At 39.1% G+C, this 25,121-nt stretch overlaps 1 protein-coding gene across 3 annotated transcripts in view; it reads left to right on the top strand.

Annotated features, from left to right (window-relative positions):
* TAF1B (TATA-box binding protein associated factor, RNA polymerase I subunit B) overlaps nucleotides 1-25,121 on the top strand; it is a 59,303-nt gene that overhangs the window by 15,369 nt on the left and 18,813 nt on the right. For all 3 annotated transcript variants that reach the window (XR_003794991.1, XM_029232605.1, XM_029232606.1), the window contains exons 7-8: nucleotides 2,835-2,991; nucleotides 12,769-12,868. Coding sequence is in view for 2 of the 3 variants with exons in the window: in XM_029232605.1 (XP_029088438.1) it covers nucleotides 2,835-2,991; nucleotides 12,769-12,868 (257 nt within the window). In the remaining variant the exon portion in view is untranslated. The remainder of the gene's footprint in view (nucleotides 1-2,834; nucleotides 2,992-12,768; nucleotides 12,869-25,121) is intronic.

The following is a 25,121-nucleotide window of genomic DNA, read 5'->3' as shown; positions in this document are numbered from 1 at the left end:
TTGTTATCTTTAATTTATCTCCCCCCTAGCTGATCAGATTTTCCATTTGGAGGTTGTAAACCTGACTGTTCTGGGAACTGGGTGGGAAAAAGGCCTCAGGGGAGGAAGGAGTTGTCTCAATACTCAATATGTAAACGTTCACTTAATCCCCGTTTTCGGTAAGATACCCCTACTTCAACTGTGTATGTGACTGACGCCCTATCCCAGAGAGCCCTTTGTTTTACTGTCTCTAGAGGAGAAACTTCCAATTTTCTGGCAAGATTGGGGAGCAGTCATTTGGCCGCATGGAGTTTGGGGAGAAGTCTGGGTGCCTAACTTCTTCTTAATCGGACTTTCAAGCTCTCCTCCCAGTATTAGTCCTACTTCACTCAGTTTCCAGGGGTACCTGGTTTAATCGATTCCTGAGCTTTCCTTAGAGGTCCCCAGGAGAAAATTAGATTGCTTTCTGGCTTTCCCTACTGCTGGCTGTGAATCCAGCTTTCTCAGCACTGCTAAGGCAATAATCATCCATCCATTTGCTTTCCGGCTTTTAAAATTTTATTACCGTTGTCTCCTTTTCCATGTTATTTGTTCTTGTATTTATATCTTTTGAAAATTTCTTTATAATTGAAGTGCGACAGAACAGAGCCTAATGTATGTTTTCAATCTGCCATCTTAACTGGAAGTCCCTACATGTTATTATATATATAATATATAGAGAAGGTTTTAACATAATATTTTATGGAAATTTGTGTCCTTGTATATTCCTTTAAAACTGTAGTCTTCAAACTTTAGCATCCACCAGAATCACCTGGAGGGCTTGTTAAGCCACAGACTGGTAGGTTCGGTAATTTGCGGCTCTAGTAGGTTCTCAGGTGATGCTAATATACCTGCTCCAGGGTCTGTACCTTGAAAACCACTGATCTAAAGCATTGTGTAAATTGTTACGCACTGCTCCCTTGCATGGAGTTATTTAATTACATTTCTATTCCAGTCATTTGGTTGTTTGAAATTTTTGCCTTATTATAAACAGTGTTGCCACAACATGCCTTGACCCTGAATCTTTGCATGTTTTTTTTTTTTTTTTTTTTGCGGTACATGGGCATCTCACTGTTGTGGCCTCTCCCGTCGTGGAGCACAGGCTCCAGACGCGCAGGCTCAGCGGCCATGGCTCACGGGCCCAGCCTCTCCGCGGCATGTGGGATCCTCCCGGACCGGGGCACGAACCCGTGTCCCCTGCATCGGCAGGTGGACTCTCAACCACTGCGCCACCAGGGAAGCCCGGAAAAGGGGATTTTGAGGGATAATTTGGAGAGTTTTTGCCTGAGAAAACTTGGAGTTTCTCAGGGTCATTCCTCATCCTGCTTTTTAAATCTACCCTCACTCCTTACTTTAAACACCAGTTATATCCTGACAACCCTAAAATTCCTATCTCTTGCCCATCCTCTCAACTATAGGATTTTTTATATTCAGCTACCCTCAACATTTCTGTTTGTATGCTTAATAAAATCTTACACTTGTGCAGTTCTGATATCTTGATTTCTCGTCAAACCTGATCTTTTGCCATCTTCCTTGTCTCAGTAACTGGCATCTCCATTCTTCTTGTCGCTCAGTCCAAAATCCTTAGAATCCTACTTGTCTTCTCTTTTTTTCTCATTCTTCACATCCAGTCCACCAGTAAATCCTCTTGACTCTGCTTTCAAAATATGTCCAGAATCCAGCCACGTCTCACCATCTGTAGGGTTGCCGCTCCAGTACAAGTGCCCGTCGTTGTCGACCTGGAATCGTGGTCTCCCGTGTGCCCGCCCCAGCTCCACTCTTCATAGCAGCCAGGGGAACCTTTTAAAACCATAAATGAGATCATGTAGCTCTTCTGTTTAAAACTCTCCAGAAACTTCTTACATACTTAGAAGAAAATCTAAAGTACAAATCATGACCAACAAAGCCCTTTAGCAATGTGGTTTCTTACTCTCTCCTGTCATGTCTTAACACTTGCCCCTCACCCGTGGTGCTCTCGCCACACTGGCTTCCTTGATGTTCCTTCAGGTTGACTCTGCTAATGTACTTGGTGTTCCTCTCCAGATCCTTAAGACTTATTCTCTGATTTCATTCAGGTCTCTGCTCAGATGTCACTTCCCCAAAGCGGCTTCTCTGACCACCTGTGTAAAATAGCACATGTCTCTTCCCTTCCCATCATTTTGTATGCCGCTCCAGTGCTATTCATCTGTGTTGTGCTTAACCACTGTCTGCAAATTTTTGTGTGTGTGGGGGGGCATTTATTTCCTGTCTCTCACTACTAGTATGTAGGTTTTAGGAGAGATGAGAGACTGTACACTGTCATTTCCCCAGAGCTAGAAGAGTGGCACAAAGAATGAGGTGGATAAGTATTTGTGGAATGAATGAGTTGAGGATGGAATTAATGCCCCGTGGGGAAGGATGCCTGGAGGATGGGAGTGGGAGGGGGTGCTGCCTTATCTAGTGTTTGGAGAGCCTCTCAGAGAAGGGCACATGTGAGTTGAGGCGTGACTCAAAGGAATTACACATTTTTTGCTTTGTAATTGTTTTTCCTTTTATTTATTTGAAAAATTGTTCCTGTTAACTATACAAAAATTCAAACAAGACAAATCCATCCTTGGAATCTCAGCTCATTCGACTCCCAACAAAGAACCAGCAGTTACCTTTTTGGCCAATTTTCTTCTGAATCGTTATTGCTCTTTATTGCCAAATTGTTCTTTGTAAAGATCATATCAGTAACCTAAAGATATTTAAAATACCTCTTTGGATTTTGCTGGTTTTCTTCTTTGTTGTCCAGAATAGTTGCTTGTGCTTTTAAAAATCTCCCTTTGTCCTTTTAGAAACAGCATCTGTCTGTTCTGGATCTCTTGACGGAGTTGAGTATTCACTGCGAAAGGAGAAGGGAATTGTGAAGATGACTGTGCCACGGACGCTAGCTTTCTGCTACCTGTCGTTGCTTTGGCAGAGGGAGACACTCACTCTTGCGGATCTTCTGAGGTAAGCTGGGCCTCTCGTCTAATGATGCTTCTACTGACTGTGTGCACTAGGAGACAACCTTGGGTATTTTGGATTTTACAAGGAGGCTTAAATTAAGGAAGGGAAAGATTGGGCAGTCTGAATTCTAACTCTGAAATTTAATTCTCCTTGGGCTAATAATTCATCTCCGTGGTTTCCTTATTTATGTAGTGGAAATAATACTATTTATCTTACAATGGGGTATTAGAAAATTAATTATCTAATGTGAGTAAAGTGCTTTGAAGATGAAAAGTGACATTTAATTACCTGAGTAGTATTATTAAGTGTTTTTCATTTTTCACAGAGAAGATGAACAGATGACCTTTACATTGGCAAATGTTATTAGTAGTTACACAAAAGCATACATTGGTATTGTTAAGAGCTAAAATATAGGTTGTGTTTATAAGCCAAAATTAAAAACAAAGCTATTAAAAGAACCTGTTATGTAGATAGTCAGCATTTACGTTTTTCAAGGTAATCTGCCGCGTTTTATAGTTAATGAATAAATTATGGCGTTCTGTGTAAGAATTTCTCATTAAATAGAAGATGTGCCAAAATCGTTAATGCGTTAATTTTCCCTTGCTTAATATGTGTTCTAAATAATAACATTTGAGTTTTTTTTAGTGTGTAGAGTGATTTTAAGAGCACAGATTTAGAACCAGACTCCTGGGTTCAAATCCTGGCTCTGCCACTTATGTGTTATAGGACCTTGAGTAAGTTATTTAATTTCTCTCTGCCTCTGTTTCTTCATTGGTAAAATGAGGCTAATAAGAATATCTACCTCAGAGGGTTTGAGACTACTTTCAATAATTAGTACTACATGAAAAGCACACAGTGCCTGGCACGTAATGAGAACTCAATGCTGGTTGTTGTTGTTTCTGTTTTCTTCATCATCATCATCGTTATAGGCACTAGGCCCTTTGGTTAAATAAAATGCCTCTGGTAAATGAGGATGGTGCCTTTGAATTTGGCCACATCAACCAAATAACAAGGCTTTTCTCAGATGTGATTAACAGTACATGCAAGTTGAAAACTTCCCTAATACGGAAAAGGAAATAGTCAGTCATGTCCAGGAAGCGCAGAGAGTCCCATACAGGATAAATCCAAGGAGAAACACGCCAAGACACATTAATCAAACTGTCAAAAATTAAATACAGAGAAAAAATACTAAAAGCAGCGAGGGAAAAGCAATAAATTACATACAAGGGAATCCCCATAAGGTTAACAGCTGATCTTTCAGCAGAAACTCTGCAAGCCAGAAGGGAGTGGCAGGACATATTTAAAGTGACGAAAGGGAGAAACCTGTAACCAAGGTTACTCTACCCAGCAAGGATCTCATTCAGATTCGACAGAGAAATTAAAACCTTTAAAGACGGGCTTCCCTGGTGGCGCAGTGGTTGAGAGTCCGCCTGCCGATGCAGGGGATGCGGGTTCGTGCCCCAGTCCGGGAAGATCCCACATGCCGTGGAGCAGCTAGGCCCATGAGCCATGGCCGATGAGCCTATACGTCCGGAGCCTGTGCGCCACAACAGTGAGAGGCCCGCATACTGTAAAAAAAAAAAAAAAAAACAAACTTTACAGACAAGCAAAAGCTAAGAGAATTCAGCACCACCAAACCAGCTTTACAACAAATGCTAAAGGAACGTCTCTAGGCAGGAAACACAAGGGAAAGACTTACAATAACAAACCCAAAACAATTAAGAGAATGGTAATATGAACATACATATCGATAACTACCTTAAATGTAAATATGCTCCAACCAAAAGACATAGGCTGGCTGAATGGATACAAAAACAAGACCCGTATATATGCTGTCTGCGAGAAACCCACTTCAGACCTAGGGACACATACAGACTGAAAGTGAGGGGATGGAAAAAGATATTCCATGCAAATGGAAATCAGAAGGAAGCTGGAGTAGCAATTCTCATATCAGACAAAATAGACTTTAAAATAAAGACTATTACAAGACGCAAAGAAGGACACTACATAATGATAAAGGGATCAATCCAAGAAGAAGTATAACAGTTTGTAAACACTTATGTACCCAACATAGGAGGACCTCAATGCATAAGGCAAATGCTAACAGCCATAAAAGGGGAAATTGACAGTAACACAGTCATAGTAGGGGACTTTAACCAATGGACAGATCATCCACAATGAAAATAAATAAGGAAACACAAGCTTTAAATGATACATTAAACAAGATGGACTTAATTGATATTTACAGGGCATTCAATCCAAAAACAACAGAATACACTTTCTTCTCAAATGCTCATGGAACATTCTCCAGGATAGATCATGTCTTGGGTTGCAAATCAAGCCTTGGTAAATTTAAGAAAACTGAAGTTGTATCAAGTATCTTTTCTGACCACAGCACTCTGAGACTAGATATCAATTACAGGAAAAAAACTGTAAAAAATACAAACACATGGAGGCCAAACAGTATGCTACTAAATAACCAAGAGATCAGTGAAGAAATCAAAGAGGAAATCAAAAAATACCTAGAAACAAATGACAATGAAAACACAACGACCCAAAACCTATGAGATGCAGCAAAAGCAGTTCTAAGAGGGAAGTTTATAGCAGTACAATCCTACCTCAAGAAACAAGAAAAATCTCAAACAACCTAACCTTACACCTAAAGCAATTAGAGAAAGAAGAACAAACAAAACCCAAAGTTAGCAGAAGGAAAGAAATCATAAAGCTCAGATCAGAAATAACTGAAAAAGAAGTGAAGGAAATGATAGCAAAGATCAATAAAACTAAAAGCTGGTTCTTTGAGAAGATAAACAAAATTGATAAACCATTAGCCAGACTCAAGAAAAAGGGAGAAGACTCAAATCAACAGAATTAGAAATGAAAAAGGAGAAGTAACAACTGACACTGCAGAAATACAAAGGACCGTGAGAGATTACTACAGGCAACTATATGCCAATGAAATGGACAACCTGGAAGAAATGGACACATTCGTAGAAAAAAACAACCTTCTGAGACTGAACCAGGAAGAAATAGAAAATATAAACAGACCAGTCACAAGCACTGAAATTGAAACTGTGATTAAAAGTCTTCCAACAAACAAAAGCCCAGGACCAGATGGCTTCACAGGCGAATTCTATCAAACATTTAGAGAAGAGCTAACACCTATCTTTCTCAAACTCTTCCAAAATATAGCAGAGGGAGGAACACTCCCAAACTCATTCTACGGGGCCATCGTCACCCTGATACCACACCCAGACAAAGATGTTACAAAAAAGGAAAACTACAGGCCAATATCACTGATGACCATAGATGCAAAAATCCTCAACAAAATACTAGCAAACAATCCAGCAGCTCATTAAAGGATCATACACCATGATCAAGTGGGGTTTATCCCAGGAATGCAAGGATTCTTCATTATATGCAAATCAATCAATGTGATACACCATATTAACAAATTGAAGGATATAAACCATGTGATAATCTCAATAGATGCAGAAAAAGCTTTTGACAGAATTCAACACTGATTTATGATAAAAACACTCCAGAAAGTAGGCATAGAGGGAACTTTCCTCAACATAATAAAGGCCATATATGACAAACCCACAGCCAGCAGCGTTCTCAGGGGTGAAAAACTGAAACCATTTCCACTAAGATCAGGAACAAGACAAGGTTGACCACTCTCACCACTGTTATTCAACATAGTTTTGGAAGTTTTAGCCACAGCAGTCAGAGAAGAAAAAGAAATAAAAGGAATCCAAATCAGAAAAGAAGAAGTAAGACTGTCACTGTTGGCAGATGACATGATACTACACATAGAGAATCCTAAAGATGCTACCAGAAAACTGCTGGAGCTCATCAATGAATTTGATAAAGTAGCAGGATACAAAATTAATGCACAGAAATCTCTTGCATTCCTATACACAAATGATGAAAAGTCTGAAAGAGAAATTAAGGAAACACTCCCATTTACCACTGCAACAAAAAGAATAAAATACCTAGGAATAAACCTACCTAAGGAGACAAAATACCTGTATGCAGAAAACTATAAGACACTGATGAAAGAAATTAAAGATGATACAAACAGATGGAGAGATATACCATGTTCTTGGATTGGAAGAATCAACATTGTGGAAATGATTATACTACCCAAAGCAATCTACAGATTCAGTGCAATCCCTATCAAACTACCAATAGCATTTTTCCCAGAACTAGAACAAAAAAATTCACAATTTGCATGGAAACACAAAAGACCCCAAATAGCCAAAGCAGTCTTGAGAAAGAAAAATGGAGCTGAAGGAATCAGGCTCCCAGACTTCAGACTATACTACAAAGCTACAGTAATCAAGACAGTGTGACAGGCACAAAAACAGAAATATAGATCAATGGAACAGGATAGGAAGCTCAGAAATAAACCCACACACATATGGTCACCTTATCTTTGATAAAGGAGGGAAGAATATACAATGGAGAAAAGACAGCCTCTTCAATAAGTGGTGCTGGGAAAACTGGACAGCTACATGTAAAAGAATGAAATTAGCACACTCCCTAACACCATACACAAAAGTAAACTCAAAATGGATTAAAGACCTAAATGTAAGGCCAGACACTATAAAACTCTTAGAGGAAAACATAAGCAGAACACTCTTTGACATACATCACAGCAAGATCCTTTTTGACCCAACCCCTAGAGAAATGGAAATAAAAACAAAAATAAACAAATGGGACCTAATGAAACATAAAAGCTTTTGCACAGCAAAGGAAACCATAAACAAGACGAAAAGACAGCCCTCAGAATGAGAGAAAATATTTGCAAATGAAGCAACTGACAAAGGATTAATCTCCAAAATATACAAGCAGCTCAATATCAAAAAAACAAACAACCCAATCCAAAAATGGGCAGAAGACCTAAACAGACATTTCTCCAAAGAAGACATACAGATAGCCAACAAACACATGAAAGGATGCTCAACATCACTAATCATTAGAGAAACGCAAATCAAAACTACAATGAGGTATCACCTCACACCAGTCAGAATGGCCATCATCAAAAAATCTACAAACAATAAATGCTGGATAGGGTATGGAGAAATGGGAACCCTCCTGCATTGTTGGTGGGAAAGTAAATTGATACAGCCACTATGGAGAGCCGTATGGAGGTTCCTTAAAAAAGTAAGAACAGAACTACCGTGTGACTCAGCAGTCCCACTACTGGTCTTACACCCTGAGAAAACCATAATTCAAAGAGAGTCATGTACCACAGTGCTCATTGCTGCACTGTTTACAATAGCCAGGACATGGAATCAACCTAAGTGTCCATCGACAGATGAATGGATAAGGAAGATGTGGCACATATATACAATGGAATATTACTCAGCCATAAAAACAAACGAAATTGAGTTATTTGTAGTGAGGTGGATGGACCTAGAGTCTGTCATACAGAGTGAAGTAAGTCAGAAAGAAAAAGACAAATACCGTATGCTAACACATATATATGGAATATATTAAAAAAAAAAGGTTCTGAAGAACCTAGGGGCTGGAGAGGAATAAAGACACAGACGTAGAGAATGGACTTGAAGACATGGGGAAGGGGAAGGGTAAGCTGGGACGAAGTGAGAGAGTGGCATGGACATATATATATATACACTACCAAATGTAAAATAGATAGCTAGTGGGAAGCAGCCGCATAGCACAGGGAGATCAGCTCATGCTTTGTGACCACCTAGAGGGGCAAGATAGGGAGGGTGGGAGGAAAATGCAAGAGGGAGGGGGTATGGGGTTATATGTGTAAGTATAGCTGATTCACTTTGTTATACAGCAGAAACTAACACACCATTGTAAAGCAATTATACTCCAATAAAGATGTTTAAAAGAAAACACAAAAAGCAGTACATGCAGAGAGTCCATGATTCAGTGAATTCTACTGTTAAGCTAAAAACCTCGGGGCTTCCCTGGTGGCGCAGTGGTTAAGAATCTGCCTGCCAGTGCAAGGGACATGGGTTGAAGCCCTGGCCCAGGAAGATCCCACATGCCATGGAGCAGCTAAGCCCACGTGCCACAACTACTGAGCCTGAGCTCTAAAGCCTGCAAGCCACAACTACTGAGCCCACGTGCCACAACTCCTGAAGCCTGCGTGCCTAGAGCCCGTGCTCTGCAACAAGAGAAGCCGCGACAATGAGAAACCTGCACACTGCAACGAAGAGTAGCCGCCGCTCACCTCAACTAGAGAAAGCCCATGCACAGCAGTGAAGACCCAACACAGCCAAAAATAAAATAAATAACTATAAACCTCATCTTGTTCTGTATGCCCTCATTGGGTGATCTCATCCTTTCCCAAGGCTTTAATTACCTTCTATACGATGATGATTCCCAAATCTGGATTTCCAGCCCAGACTTGTCTACTGAGGGCCAGACCCATATGTTCATATATTCACCTGCCTTCTGGGCACTCCTTCATCATCTCTCTCCTCACTCCAGCTCCTCCTCTAGTGTTTCCTTTCTTCGTAAATACCTGCGCCATGTTGCATCCCATACAGCCACCTGAGGCTCGTCCTTGACTCCTTCCTCTCTCTACATATAGTTAATAGAGTTAATCATTATGTCCTCTCAATTATACTTCCAAAATAACTCTCAAACGATTTTTCCCCGATTCCCTCTATCTTCACCTGGCTTACTTAGCAGCCTTCCAAGTGAGTCTTGTGCCACTCCTGTCCATTTCCTCCTGAAAACCAGAGGGATCTTAATAGAAACAGCAGTCTAATCATGTCACTGGAGCTGGATAACAGGGTTAGCCATCCTACGCAGGGCCGTCTGTAAGGGGGTAACGCAACTCTCCTAGAAATCTCACAAGATGGATAAAGTAATATTTGCCCGAAAATTCTTCTCAGGGAGAATATTGTATGTGGTTGGAAGGATGGGGTAAGATCCTGCACCTTTGTCTATCTGTCTCTCTCTCTCTCCCCCCTCTCCTTCTGCCTCTCTCCCCACCCCTCTGTCTCCCTCTTTCCTTTCCTCCCTCTTTCCTCCCTTCCCCCTCCAAGGGGAATTCCCTTCGAGGAGATTAGATCTAGATAGCTGGAGGGCTTTTATTTTGCCCTGTGGGACATACAAATTTGGGACCCAGTTTAACTGCTTGGAACAGTAGGAAAAGAGACTTCACCACTGATCCCCTTTCTCTGCTTTTCTTGGAAAAGAGCTCTAAGTCACAGGTTCTTCTCAAAGTGTTGTCCCCCGAACAACAGCGTCAGCATCACCCGGTGATTTGTTAGAAATGTAAATTCTTGGACCCATTCTAACCTTCTGAATCAGAAACTCTGGGGACAGGGCCTGGTAGTCTCTGTTTTAATAAGCCCTCAAGGAGATTCTAATGGATGCTAAAGTTTGAGAACTACTATTGAAAAACTACTTAAAGAACATTGATTTGAAGGGAATACATTATTAGCCTGACCCCAATACCCATACATTTTATACTGATCCTGCATGTCACTTCCCTGTTTAAATCCTTTAGCAGCATCTGTAGTCTATAGGATAAATTCATAACCCTTAGATAGCCTTTAAAGAACCCTACCTACCTAACAATAACAATAATAATAAATAAAAATAGCCAACATGTATTTGTTCCACAAATATTCATTGAATACCTACTATACACAGGTGTTGTTCTAGAGTCTAGACGCCTGAAATACAGTTGTGAACCATATATAGATCAAGTCCCGGCTCTCGTGAAGTTTAAGACTAGATGAGCAAATACACAAATAAATTAAAAAACGATCAGACAGTGAAGTGCTGTTCAGGAGATTTAAATAGGATGATGGGGCTTCCCTGGTGGCGCAGTGGTTGGGAGTCTGCCTGCCGATGCAGGGCACGCGGGTTTGTGCCCCGGTCCGGGAAGATCCCACATGCCGCGGAGCGGCTGGACCCGTGAGCCATGGCCGCTGAGCCTGCGCGTCCGGAGCCTGTGCTCCGCAGCGGGAGAGGCCAGAACAGTGAGAGGCCCGCGTACCGCAAAAAACAAAAAAAGAAAGAAATAGGATGATGTGATAGAGAATGACCAGATGGCTACTTTAGATGGGTTATTAGGGAAGGCCTCACTGAGAAGGTGGAGTTTAAGCCGCACTCTGACTGAAAATAGAGCCAGCAGCTGAATATCTGAAGTACTTGCATTCCAGGTAGAGGGAGGCTGCTAGTGCCAGGCTCTAACGCAGTTTCAAGCTCTGTGTGATCAAGGAGCAGAGGAGGCTGAAGTGATGGGAGTAAGAACTTGAAGGAGGAGTAGGAAGATGCGGACAGGGAGATAATTAACAGGGGCCAGATGTAGGTCTTTGTAAGCCAAGTTAGGAGTTTGGATTTTTTTTTTTTTTTTGGAGGTATAGTTCATATACAATACAACTCACCCTTTTAAAGTGTACAAGTCAGTGGTTTTCAGTATATTCACAAGGTTGTGCAACCATCACCTCTATTTCCAGGATACATTCATCACTCCAAAAGGAAACCCCATTCCCACTGGGAGTTTGGCTTTAAGTGTGATAGTAAGCCACTGGAAGATTTTAGCAGGAGACACATAATCTGATTAATGTTTTCAAGATCAGTCAGGCAACTGTGAGGAAAGTGGATTCTAGGTAGGCACAGGTGGAAGCAGGGAGACCGGGTGATCTTTTCTATACTTGAAGCAAGAGGGTAGTGGCTTGGGTTAGGTTGGTGGTAATAGAAATGGAATGAGGTGAAGGGGTTCAGGATATGTTTTACAGGTAGAGACAACTTTCCTCTAATGCAGTGCTTCTTAACTTACCTGTAATGAAGAACCAATTTGTTAAATTTCCAGTCTGTCACAGATTGAAACTTTTGAAAAGTATAATAATATTATAAGCAGAGACAGTGTTTCCAGGGGACGTGCCTGGAGTAGTGGTTTGTTGGTTCGGAGGGTATATGGGATGCTGTTAGTCTGTGCCCATCCCTCTTTCTCTATTCTTCTCTACTTTATTTTTCTTCTTACCGTTTTTTCCTATCTGACATACTATAAATTTCACTTATTTGTTTTGTCATCTTTCTCTTTTCATTAGAATGTAAACTCCATGGGAACAAGAATATTTTACTGTTTTGTTCCCTGCTGTATCCCCCAGCCTAGAATAGTGTTGGGTATATAGTACTCAATAAATTTCTGTTGAACGAATGAATGAATTGTAAGTATGTATGAGTGTTTATTTATATATATGTGCTAGTTTCTTTAAACTCAATAATTTACTCAAAATATTTGATCAGCTACTATGTACCAGACATTGAGATGGAGTGGTGAACAAATGTTCCTTTGTTTAATTGTTCTTCCAGTGACAGGCACCTACCGTGCACTGTCATAGGTACTGGAGACTGAATGGTGGGCAAGGAGGTATTCTAACAAGGAAAACAGGGATCAAGGAAGGTCCTGCTGAAGAAGTGATTTAAGAGATGAATAGGAGCTAATCATTGTGAGAGGAACTAGGGATAGGAGGAAGGAATGCCATGTCTGCAAGCCTGGTGGTAAATTGACAAATAAGATAAACACACCTTTTAGAAATATTTTGTCTATTTGGGCAGAAACTTAAGAGATTATTAATCAACTAAATGTTTTCTCCACACAGGGGTACAGAGAATAATAGATATTTTCAGATTAATTATCCTTACATATATGTAGGATATACGGTATACTCAACTGATTCTTACCTTGTCTTTGAAATACATTTTTACCTCTTTTGTTTACTTTGCCAAATCAGTACATATCTTTTATTGAAACTCTTTTTAAAAATATAGATTCGTTGAAGAGGAACATATTCCTTATATAAATGCTTTTCAGCATTTTCCAGAAGAGATGAAATTATATGGGCGTGACAAAGGAATCTTTGCTATAGAGGTATGTTATTTTCTTTTTTACTTTGTAGTCACTTATAAGACACAAGAGTAATTTGGTGATTTATATTCCTCTCCTGACTTACTTGGTGTTGGAGTTTTAAAAAATGTCATCGAGTTTTTGTTCTATTCAAATATGGACATTAGTCATAATTTAATGAAGAGTAGAATTATTATTTTTTGTTTTCCTTATGCGGCTACATCTAATCCTTTAGGTTACGCAATCCTCAAAATACAGCTATAATGTTAGGTGTGTGCATTGCAAATAGGTGTATTGTTGAGACTAAAAGTTTTATATAGAGACCTTTAGGTAATTTCAAATTTAAAAAACAGTATTTTTTGTTGTTATTTGCACACTATGTTGCTTTGGAGAGAAGAGATGAAAGTTATTATGTTGTTTCAAGAGGCATATATTTTTAAAATATATTTATTTGTTTATTTTTAAATTTTTGGCTGCGTCAGGTCTTAGTTGTGGCACGTAGGATCTTCATTGAGGCATGTGGGATCTTTTGTTGGGGCGCGCAGGCTTCTCTCTAATTGTGGCGTGTGGGTTTTCTCTCTCTAGTTGTGGCGCAGGCTCCAGGGTGCGTGGGCTGTGTAGTTTGTGGCACGTGGGCTCTCTAGTTGAGGCGCATGAGCTCAGTAGTTGCAGTGCATGGGCTTAGTCGCCCCGCAGCATGTGGGATCTTAGTTCACTGAACAGGGATCAGACCCGCATCCCCTGCATTGGAAGGTGGATTCTTTACCACTGGTCCACCAGGGAAGTCCCTCAAGAGGCACTATTTTAAGTCCTTTGCTTGTGTTAGTCTTCTTCTAGATCTCTTTTCAGCTGTCTCCAATGGCAGCGCTTCTGTCCTTTTAATTATGAGTCTTTATCACTATTTATAGTACTCAAAGGTTATTTTCCCTGTGCTCTTCATCAGAAGGTTTTCAATGTACTAAATATTAAATATTATCCTCCATTTACCCACTTAAGGAATTATTTTCATAGGCTTTCCTAACCTTCACAACCTTCACATTGTTTTCAGTTTAATTCAAGAGACATTTATGATCCTTACTAAACCCCTGCATGAGTATGGTTCACCATCTTCCCAATTTTACATGTGAGTAAACACCTCAGACAGGTAGAATGATTTGCCAAGGTCATGCAGATGGTAGTCTCAGACTTGGAACTACAGTGCTTTAGGCCTTTTACTCATTGTATGGTCTTTTGTTCTGTTTTTGTACCATCTTACTATTATTTGTCCCATCTAGTCTTAATTTCTTGTTTCTTCTTTTTCTGCCTTTTTTGAATTAAGATTTTTTTTATGATTCCATTTTATCTCTACTATTGATTTATTAACCATACCTCTATTTTTTTAAGAGGTTGTTCTAGAGTTTATAAAATTCATCTGTAACTTACCACAGTCTGCCTCAATAATATACCAGTACATGTATAGTGTAAGACCCTTACAAGACTATATATACTTCCACTTCCCTCCTCCCATCCCTTAGTGTTAAACATTTTATCTTTACCTGTTAGATATTCCACAATGCGTTGGAATTATTTTTGCTTTAAAAAGTTGTTTATCTTTTTAAGAAATTAAAATGAGAAGAACTACTTCATATTTACCCACCTTTTGCCATTTCTGGCACTCTTCCTGTCTGAAAATGTCCTGTAACATTTCTTATAGTACAGATCTGTTGGCAGTGAATTCTTTTGGCACTTTTTGGTCTAAAAATGTCTTTGTTTTGCCTTCATTTTTGAAAAAACATTTTGACTAGTATTGAATTCTGGGTTTGTACTTTTCCTTCAGCACTTTAAAAATGTTTCTTTCTACAGGACTGTCTGATTTCTCTTCTCTTCTCTTCTCTTCCCTTTCCTTCCCTTCGCTTCCCTTCCCTTCCTTTCTCTTCCCTTCCCTTCCCTTCCTTTCTGTTCCCTTCTCTTCCTTCCTTCTCCCCTTCCTTCCTTCCAACTACATGTTAGACCACAGCTCACTAAGGTTTCTGTTCTTTTTCTTTTCCTCAGTGTGTTTTGTTTTGGATAGTTTCTACGATGATATCTTCAGATTCACTGATCTTTGCTTCTTGAATGTCTAATTTGCAGTTAAACCCATCTAGTAATTTTTTCATTTCAGATTCTGTATTTTTCATTTCTAGAAATTCCATGTTAGTCTTACCTTTTTCGTTTCCTTCATTATGTTTATGTTTTCTTTTACATCCTCCAGTTTATTGACAATATTTACAGTAGTTGCTCTAAGGCTATCGTCTACTAATTCTGTTATCTCGGTTATTTCTGGGTCTGTTTCTATTGATTGATTTGTCTCCTGATTATGTGCCATATTTTCCTGCTTTGCATTCCTGGTAATTTTGATTGGATGCAGACAGTGTGAATTTTGTGTTGCTGAATACTGGATTTTTGTTCTGGTGTATGATTAGGTAACTTAGATATCAGTTTGATCATTTAGAAGCTTGTTTTTTAATGGCTGTTCCAGAGCCTATATTGTGAGACTGAGGAAGCCCCACTACTAAGGCATGTCCCTTTGGAAGACTCTACCCAGAGCCCCCAGTATTGTGAAGTCTCTCCACTCCAGCTGGGGCCTTATGCAAACTCTGAGAATTGTTTGCATTCATTGGAAAAATCCAGTGATTTTTTTTTCTCCCCTGGCCTCAGGTTTTTTCTCACACATGCACAGATTGGTACTCAGCCAAAGACTTGAGAGGACCCCTTTGCAGACCTCCAGAGTTCTCTCTCTGCAGTTTTATCCTCATTGGTACTCTGCCTGCAAATTATAGCCACCTCAGCTAACAGGAACTCTAATCTCTTTCTGCTTAACTCAGCAAGACCACTGGGCCCTGTTTCACTCCCTGCTCCCTGCACTACAGCTTGGAGACTGCCTCCAGGCAGTAATCTGGGGCCATTTGTTTCTCTTCTCTCAGCGATTATATAGTCCTGTGCTTCCTGTTACCCGATGCCTAAAACTGTTGTTTCATATATTTTTTCCAGTTCTCTGTTTATCATAGGAAGTAAATTCCCGTAGTAGTTTCCCATTGTAGTTAATCCTTTAAGGGCAGAAACAGAATTGTTCTAAATACTCATTTTTAGACATTTAGAAATAGAGTCAATATTCAGATGCTTTTTAGCTGAGTATTATGAAATACCTGCCTAGTAATAATCTCTTTTGTTGACTATTTTTAAATTAATCTTGAGTTGAGGGGACAGGGCTATGTAAAATAGGGGAGTGATTTCTTGTAGAGATTTTGATAGAAAGTATAAGCATAAAAATATATGAGGTTATGTCTTGGTAACAGTAACTATTGTACTTTACCTTTTTCACTTGTATCTTAGCTTTTTTTTAAATAAACTTTTTATTTTGGAATAATTTTAGATTTATAGAAAAGCTGCAAAAATAAAAATATATCCTTTACCCAGATTCAACTATTGTTAATATTTTATTTTATCCTCTGTGCTGTTCTTCCCTATCTATGTATCTATCTATGTAATTCTATTTCTGAATCATTGAGGGTAAGTTACATTTATCATGGCCCATCATCCCTAAATATTTTAGTGTATATTTTCTAAGAGTAGGGATATTCTCTAATATAACTGCAATTTACTTATTAACTTTTTATTTTTCTAGGAGCTGCACAGTATAGATATGCCACAGTTTACCTGACTAGTTTTCTATTGATGGAGTTTTGTGTTTGGGGATTAAAGGCTAAAGAAGGCAGCTAGGTAATGAAAAAACAAAACAAACAAAACTGAAAACAATCTGAATGTCTATCAAGGAAAATGGATAAAATGTGACATAATCAGACATGGTATATTAAACAACTATGAAAATGAATCAACTACAGCCACAAGCAACAGGAATGACTCTAAGAAATATTCTGTTTAGTGTAAAAGGCAAGACTTAGGAAGCTACATACATATGAAATCACTTTTGTTAAGCTCACAAAAGAAGTTAAGCTAAATATATTTATATAAATATATTTATGTGCGTGATAAAACTATTTTTAAAAAAATAAGTTTATGGTAAGCATAATTCAGGATACTGGTTACCTCTGGAGGGGGAGGCACAGAGGGGGGACTAGAGAAGGAGTACACTGGTAGATGTAACAGTCGGGTTTGTTTGTATATTTCTTGCATCCCTAACTACTCTTTGAGAGTAGGAATCATGTGTAATGCTTCTATTTTATCACACATAAGACCTAATATATAATCATTATGTATACATGGTAAGAACTCTGTTTATTGGTTAAATGATTTGAACTAGCTGAAAAACAGAATTAGTTTAAATGCTTTGTTTAGAGAAGATTTCAAATAGATTTGTTGGGGATTTTTTTCCACCTAAGTAGTAAATATCCAGACTGCTTCTTTTGTATTTATTACATAATATACCCAGAGGCTATTCAGTAGTGGCATTTGACTGAGAAAATTAAAAAACATTCCACTGATATTTTAGTGGTAAATGTGTAAGGGATATAACTTCTGCTTATAAGCAAGGACATTTAAAAAACTGAGTTATGGGTGTGTCAGTATCACTCATGAAAACCAGTGTGTGAGATAAATAATCTTATCAGTTATTTGTACTGTTCACCAATATACTGAAACCAATAGTAAATTACTCTAGTCAGAAAATGTATGTTTGAGGCTACATTGATGATATTTGTTTTAGGAGAATCATACCTCATGTTTGCTGAGTGAAACCAGTGATTTCATGTGAATTATCTGTGATTTAGTTTGATCCCTTGCCAGTGCCCACCCCTAGTACCCAGCATGCTCAGTCCAGTTCTCCCCCTACCTCTGCTTCCCAAGAGAAGGAATGAGAACCAAGGTTTATACTCATCTAAGGAAAACTGAATAATGACAAAGGTTAGCCTGCTACAAAAATAATCACGTAACCCTGCCAAAATCAAATCAGAATTGTTTGGGGATTGTCTACTCTTTGGATACCAGCTTTTAACCTCCTTTAGTACAGATATGTGAAATTTGAACATAGGTATTCCACAGTCAGCAGAATATTTGGAGGACAGGCACATCTTAAGAAGGAGGACTCAGATAGGTTTTTCCCAGCTCTGATCCTGGAGCCAAAACGAATAAGTGCCTCCTGTTCAGCTGGTCATCAGTTCATAAATTCGTATTTATTCATAAGGTTTACCTTGGTCTGTGCAAGTCGACAGCATGTTTCTGAAATGACCTCATCCCCAGGACCAAGACTGTATTTCACATAAAATAATGTATTCACCACAAACTTCCAGAAGATTAGACTTTGAACATAAAAGAGTATTTTTTGCTACTGCTGATAGATTTACAACCATTAAGATAATTCCAGCAGACTAAAAATGCGAATTGAGCTGTTTTGTGAATCATAGTGCATGTGGAGCTCATTTTATCCTTCCTCCATGGATAATATATTACAGTGCTTTGTCATTTCTTCTGACGTTTTTATCCCTTGTTAATTTTCCTTTGCAATAGGAAGTCTTATTTTAAGTTTGGGTTAACAGGTGCATGTAGCATTAGCTTTTTCTCAGCTGAACCTTTGCTTCAAAACAACACTACGAATAAGTAAGGGTGAGGCACTGTCCTTTTTTTAATAGCAAAGCAGGAAGTTCACCTCTGACAGGGTATTGTAATCAGGTTTATCACAAGAGCCTGCTGTTGTGTAACAGAAACTCTAGCTTGTCCTTACCTGTCTTAAGGCATTGCTTCATGAAGGAAAATAAACTCACTGGAATATTTGTGAAATTCAATAAAATGCTTTCCCAAGCACTCCGTTTTTAATGCATGCTAGAACAATTTATTATAGCCTTGTGGTCTTTTTAAAAACATATTAGCCTTGTGATTTCTTAGTGCACTCTAGAAGCCCTATGTGTCATATTTACTATACTTTTTAGACACATCCTCAGCCATGTCTAGTATTCCCATGTCCATATTCCCTTCCTCCCCTCCCCCACTTTTTCAAGAAAAATGGAGGCGGTTTGGGATGTCTTCAAATGACTGTTTACTTAATTGACAGGCAGCTTTTCTTCATTGTATGCTTTGCCTTTGCTTACAAAAGTGCATTCACTATTCCATAGTATGTTGAAACTTTTAAGTGGAAACAGCTTTTCATTAACAAAGGAAGCATTTTCTTTCCTCCTTCCATGTCTTAGCTTTCTCTACTAAGTCTTGGCTTCTTCAGCAGCTGTACCTCCACCAGAAATGAAAAAAGGTGCAATTGTTCTAGGAGATGGTGATGAAGATAATGCCAGTGGGGTTTTGTGTGTGTGGGCTGCTGGGGACTGTTTTTCTTCTGTGTTTGGTTTGGTTTTGTTTTTGTTATTCCAGAAAGTTGAGCACACCTTAAAAACAAATCAAAGGGAAGGGGGGGAAAAAAGCTTTAAAGACCCTTAAACCATTATCCTGTGTGAACTGTTTCTTTCCATTAAATTGTTCTGTTAATATTTAAGTGGGCCCCTCTGTCCCACTAACAACAAGTCTGACAAAACTCACCTTAAAACATAGGGTAATGGAATACAGAGTACGGAGTATTGATGTGGTTTGTTTCTTCTAACAAGCGGGCCATAAGAGTTTGAGTCTTCCTGCCATTACCCTGACTTAAGAGCAAAGTTCAGGAGAGGAGACAGGTGTGCAAATTAAGTTTTAGTATTTCCAACCTTCTCCTTTTTCTGAGTTGTGATTCCCAACTCCCGGTAGGTAGTTGTTTCATTTTCCGTATTTATTTAATTTATTTTTTATTTTTAAAAATAAATTTATTTATTTATTTAATTCATTTATTTGGCTGCGTTGGGTCTTGGTTGCTGCATGTGGGCTTTCTCTGGTTGCAGAGAGCGGGGGCTGCTCTTCGTTGCAGTGCGCGGGCTCAGTAGTTGTGGCTCCTGGGCTCTAGAGCACAGGCTCAGTAGTTGTGGCACATGGGTTTAGTTGCTCCGTGGCATGTGGGACCTTCCTGGACCAGGGCTCGAACCCATGTCCCCTGCACTGGCAGGAGGATTCTTAACCACTGCACCACGAGGGAGGTCCGTGTTTTAATTTAAAGATAACCTCCTCCTCCTTTTTCTGCCTCTGCCTCTTCTGCTGCTTTATTTTTGAGTCAAGTTTCTGAAGTGTGGTGCTGATTTGAAGCATCAGTTACTTCTAGCAAAAATCTTTCAGTTCATCTGGTAGAATAAACTAAAAATCTATTCTTTTTCAGGGATACCATCTCCATATGGAGTACCAAATAGTCAAAATTGCTGCTTGAACCAAGGTTGGGCCTAGACACACTTATCTCTATTACAGATAGAATTTATTCTGCCAATGACTTAACACACAGTAGGGATACTTCTATCTTTTCAGCCTTGATTTTCTTTATTTTTATGTATTTTAAAACCCACAGACCAATTTCTTAACAGTTAATATGTAACATACATGTTATTCTGCCATGGTCCTTGACAGTAATTCTAAATCCTCTCAAGAATTAGTCATTTCATCATCCCTCACTAGACTCAGCAAGAAGTAATAAAGAGGAAACTGGAAATTCATTCCAAAGTCCATCTCCAGTATTTTGAATGTTGATCAACAGCATCCTCTCTGAATGAGTAAAAAGAAAAGATGTAATGCTGGTTCAGCCAGACCCACTGAGTGGCACTTTGCCATGATGATTCACTTTGCCTTGGAGCAATCTTACACCCTTTGTGAAACTAGGTCCCTTCGGTTGAAGGAAGAAAAAGACTCCTCCAGAGCTGTCAGTCCCTCTTTCAGCCTCTCCAAATGACTGTCTTGTTGGATCAAGGTTTGATAACACTCTGAGTCTTCAAACTCTAGATTTTTTCACCATCTTACTCTGTAGGCCGTGTGTAGCTCTTGGGATTGTTTGTGCAATCTTTGTTAGAGTAATAATCTAACAGGTTTGAAATCTACCTGAGGGAAATTAAGGCGAGTGTAATGATAACAGGTGTTCTCAGTTTCCCTCACTCCCACTCCCTTCCAGAATTACTACTGCCAGACAGCATGAATAGAAACCAGCTGATGTGTTCTTTTGTTCCTGGCTTCCCACAGCATCTTAACCATCACTGGAATTTGTGGGTGTGCTTCTCTTGTCAAGCTTGTGAAGTAAAACCATCTGAGGGTCTCTTCCAGGCTACAAGAAAAATGAGGTTGAGAGCCACTTCATTTTATTTTATTATTATTTTTTTTTGCACAAGAATATTGTGGAGAGCTTGTTTAAACTATAGACTCTTAGTCCTAGTGTTAGGGATGGATTTATTAAGTCTGGTGTGGGATCTAGGAATATTTTATGCAAGCACCTTGCAAGTGGTACTGATAGAAAATGGTGCTTTGAGCAGTACAGATTAGTTTTCTTGTCTCTGCCTCTGTCATTCTTTTGTTATTACATCTTATTCCACAAAAAACTTGAGGTAAAAAGTAGACTAATTAGGGCTTCCCTGGTGGCGCAGTGGTTGAGAGTCCGCCTGCCGATGCAGGGGACACGGGTTTGTGCCCCGGTCCGGGAAGATCCCACGTGCCGCAGAGCGGCTGGGCCTGTGAGCCATGGCCGCTGAGCCTGTGCGTCCAGAGCCTGTGCTCCGCAACGGGAGAGGCCACAACAGTGAGAGGCCCGCATACCAGAAAAAAAAAAAGTAGACTAATTAGCAGATAACCAAAAACCAGTATAAAACAAAGTGCTATTATACCTTAACTAAATATGCAAAGTTTTAAACAGGATTCTGGTAGTCCTCTTATTCTACTTAATACATCAGAGATTCCCCACGCCAAATGAAAATACAAAGACCCAGCAGCTTCTATGAGACCCTTTCCTTGGGTGTGTTCTGTACATGCATGCATTTTCTAAAAGTCAAAGTAAGACTATTCTAACACAGTCATTAAATGTTCACTGTAATTATTATATATCCATGTTTTGGAATCTTGTCAAAATTAGAGCCTGATTCACCTCTCCAGGCTAAGGACAATGGGACAGAAAGAAAAATGTGATCATATTCTCTAAAACAATGCTGTGTAACAGTACTCCCAGCCTTCTGCCCAAGGTTGGATACTTTGCTGAGCTAGTGGTTCAAGAGTGGCCTGCCTTGGTTGGAATAGGAGCAGATGTCTAGGGAGATTAGTCCATAGCCAGCCCTGTAGGGACAACTGGGCCACCACTTCAAGCGATGTCGGAGGCGGAAGGGAGCGGATGTTATTGTGGGTGTTTTAGCTTACCAGATTCCTTTTCATTAATGACCTTGCAATTACTTGTCATGAATTTATCATCCATTAAATTGGTTTTTTGAGATGGTTATTTTTCAGAGGGGAACATGCACTGCTCTAGTGTTTGTTTTGTTTGCAGATAAAAGTACTTAATTTCATCTCCTGCCTTCATTATTTGAAAGGCTTAGGGTTGCCATAAATCTTGTCAGTAATGTTAATTGTTTTAACTTGAAAAGATGCTTCAGATTTTGTGCGAAATGCAGCAGATGTCTAAATAAGTTAATTTTATAAAGAAAAAAGAGCTTTTGCCAAAAGTCACTGAGAATATATGTTTTCCTTTTTTCTCTTTTAAATTCACAGATTAGAATACAATTAATAGTATTTTAGCATACAAGTAGAATTACTGTATCTCAACATTTAAAAAAAGACTTGAAAGGCCACATTGCTATTTTGGATTGACAGAAATTTACTTTGTATTCTTCAGCTACAGATTAATCATGTTAATAATATAGCTAATTGAAAGCCTTTTTTTTCCTGATAAAACTCGAGTTTAGACATTGAAATAGTGGTATCAAAATAAATACAATACAAAGAAGGTTGTAACCCCAGGCAAAGTAAAATCAGGCATAGTTAACACTTTGATTGTTTTCTATAAGCATACTCTTTTTAAAAAATATTTATTTATTTATTGGCTGCATCGGGTCTTAGTTGCGGCCCGCGGGATCTTTTGTTGCAGTGCACAGGCTCATTAGTTGCGGTGTGCGGGCTCTCTATTTGTGGCACGTGGACTTAGTTGCCCTGCGGCGTGCTGGATCTTAGTCCCCAGACTAGGGATCAAACCAGCTTCCCCTGCATTGCAGGGCAGATTCTTAAGCACTGAACCACCAGGGAAGTCCCTATAAGCATAGTCTTGTACCATTATAAAGCATTTCCTTGTGCTTTATAATTGCATATGAGCTGAATGTACCAAAGAAACATTTAACAGAGAAATATTCATTCCTTCAGTTGGCTTCCAAACACCTTCACACATTTAGAAAATGGGCAAGACATGACATAATGGTATTATTGGCACAGATTGTTGGGAAACAGATTTTTCCTTAGAATAAGGAAGAACTTTTTAATGATTAAACCCATTAAAAATGGAATAGACTACCTTCAGGGAAGGTATTGAGTTCCCATCACTGGAGATTTACAAGAAGGGCTAGACTTATACCTGCTGGGGATTTTGTAAAGTTAGACCATATACTTTTAAAGGTCTTTCCAACTCTGAATTTGCCAATTAGATTATTTCTCCTACAAGGTGATGTATGAAGTGATTCTGTTACACAAAATAGTCTATTGAGCTGATATTATCTTTCTCTCTTACCACTTTTTTTTTTAAATAGGCATACATACAGAAAAGTGAACATATCACAAATGTACCCAACCTGATGAATTTTCATAACCTGAACCAGCCCCGAGAAAAGGAAACAACCTTAGCACCCTAGGAGCTCCACCCTTATGCTCACTTGCAGTCATTACCTCCACGACTCCAAGAGTAATCAATCACTCTCCTGACTTCTAACCGTGTAGACTAGAAGCTCGGTGCTGAGTTTTGTACTTTACATACATGGAGTCATTCTCTTTTGCATCTGGCTTCTTTTAACATTATGTTTTGAAGATTCATTCATACTGTTGCATGTAGAGCATTCATTTCTCTGCTGTATAATGTTCCACTGTGAGACTGTATCAAAATTTACTAGATAGTTATTCTTGTACTTACTCTATTGGTGATGGCATTTGGGTAGTTTCTAGCTTGGGACTTTCACAAATAGTGTTATGAACATTCTAGTGCATGTCTTTTCATGGACATGCATGCACATTTCTGTTGGGTATATGTAGCTAGAGCTGCTTTGCTGTAGAATATGTCCACACTCAACTTTAACAGATACTGCCAAACAGGTTTCCAGAATGTTTGTATTCAGGCCTAGTTTTAATGGGGTCCTGCCATATCAGAAATGTTAGATTTTCTGAAATCCCATAAGCCTTAAAAAAAAAATCTTGCTTGTAGTACTCGATAACTTTTCTATCTTATCCTATAGTTATTTTTGTACACTGATCTCTTTTCTAGAGTATAAACTCCTTGAAGAGATCACTTTATTCATCTTTATATTTCCCAAAGTATCTTGCATAGAATAGACTCTAAATTTAATATTTTTATGTGAGTGGATGAGTAAATGAAGAAAAATTATATGTAGTATTAATAAGAAGAATGTTTGGAAATTGCAGAAATATAAGTAGCATACCCAATAAACTACAAGGGTGATCTTCAAGTGAACAGAATTAATTTATTAATATTAGCTCATAGATTTTCCTGAATTCTGTAAGACACTCTTATAGGCTATTAATGTGGGAAAATAGAAGTTTGAATTGCACATTTTTATCTATTAGACTTAAAGCCTGGTGTCATCTCTCACATAGAAGCATGTGAATATTATGTAACACTGAGCTAAATCTGTTAGCTGTGAATTTGAAGATTGGCGAGAGGGTGCTGGTGAAGGAGGGTGAGAGGGAAGTCGTGCTTTGGAGTGATTATGACGACATTGTAACTCCAGTTGGGTTGCAGCTGTATACCAGATTCTTCCATGATTGGCAAGAAGGAATGATTTCACTATACCATGGGTAAGGCCAGTGAGAGTTTTATGAGCCAGATAGAATTTTAATTGACCACTATTACTGTTGAAAACTGCTTAGTGAGGGTATTTGGGATTTATGGGCGTTTCCCCTTAATGCTTTTCTCTACATTCCAAATTTTATTCAATGAATACATATTACTTTTATTTTTTTTGTTTTTTATTTTAAAAACATTTTTTTTAATTTATTTTCTTTTTTGGCTGCGTTGGGTCGTTGTTGCTGCGCCTGGGCTTTCTCTAGTTGTGAGCGGGGGCTACTCTTCGTTGCGGTGCATGGGCTTCTTATTGCGGTGGCTTCTCTTGTTGCAGAGCATGGGCTCTGGGCACACGGGCTCAGTAGCTGTGGCACTCGGGCTCAGTAGTTGTGGCTCATGGGTTCTAGAGCTCAGGCTCAGTCGTTGTGGCTCGCAGGC

The sequence above is a fragment of the Monodon monoceros genome, unplaced genomic scaffold (genome assembly GCF_005190385.1).
Source record: "Monodon monoceros isolate NGI ecotype Baffin Bay Population unplaced genomic scaffold, NGI_Narwhal_1 Super_Scaffold_19, whole genome shotgun sequence".
Classification (NCBI taxonomy): domain Eukaryota; kingdom Metazoa; phylum Chordata; class Mammalia; order Artiodactyla; family Monodontidae; genus Monodon; species Monodon monoceros.
Note: the sequence above shows the minus strand (reverse complement) of the source record. Positions and strands in the feature narration are given on the sequence as shown.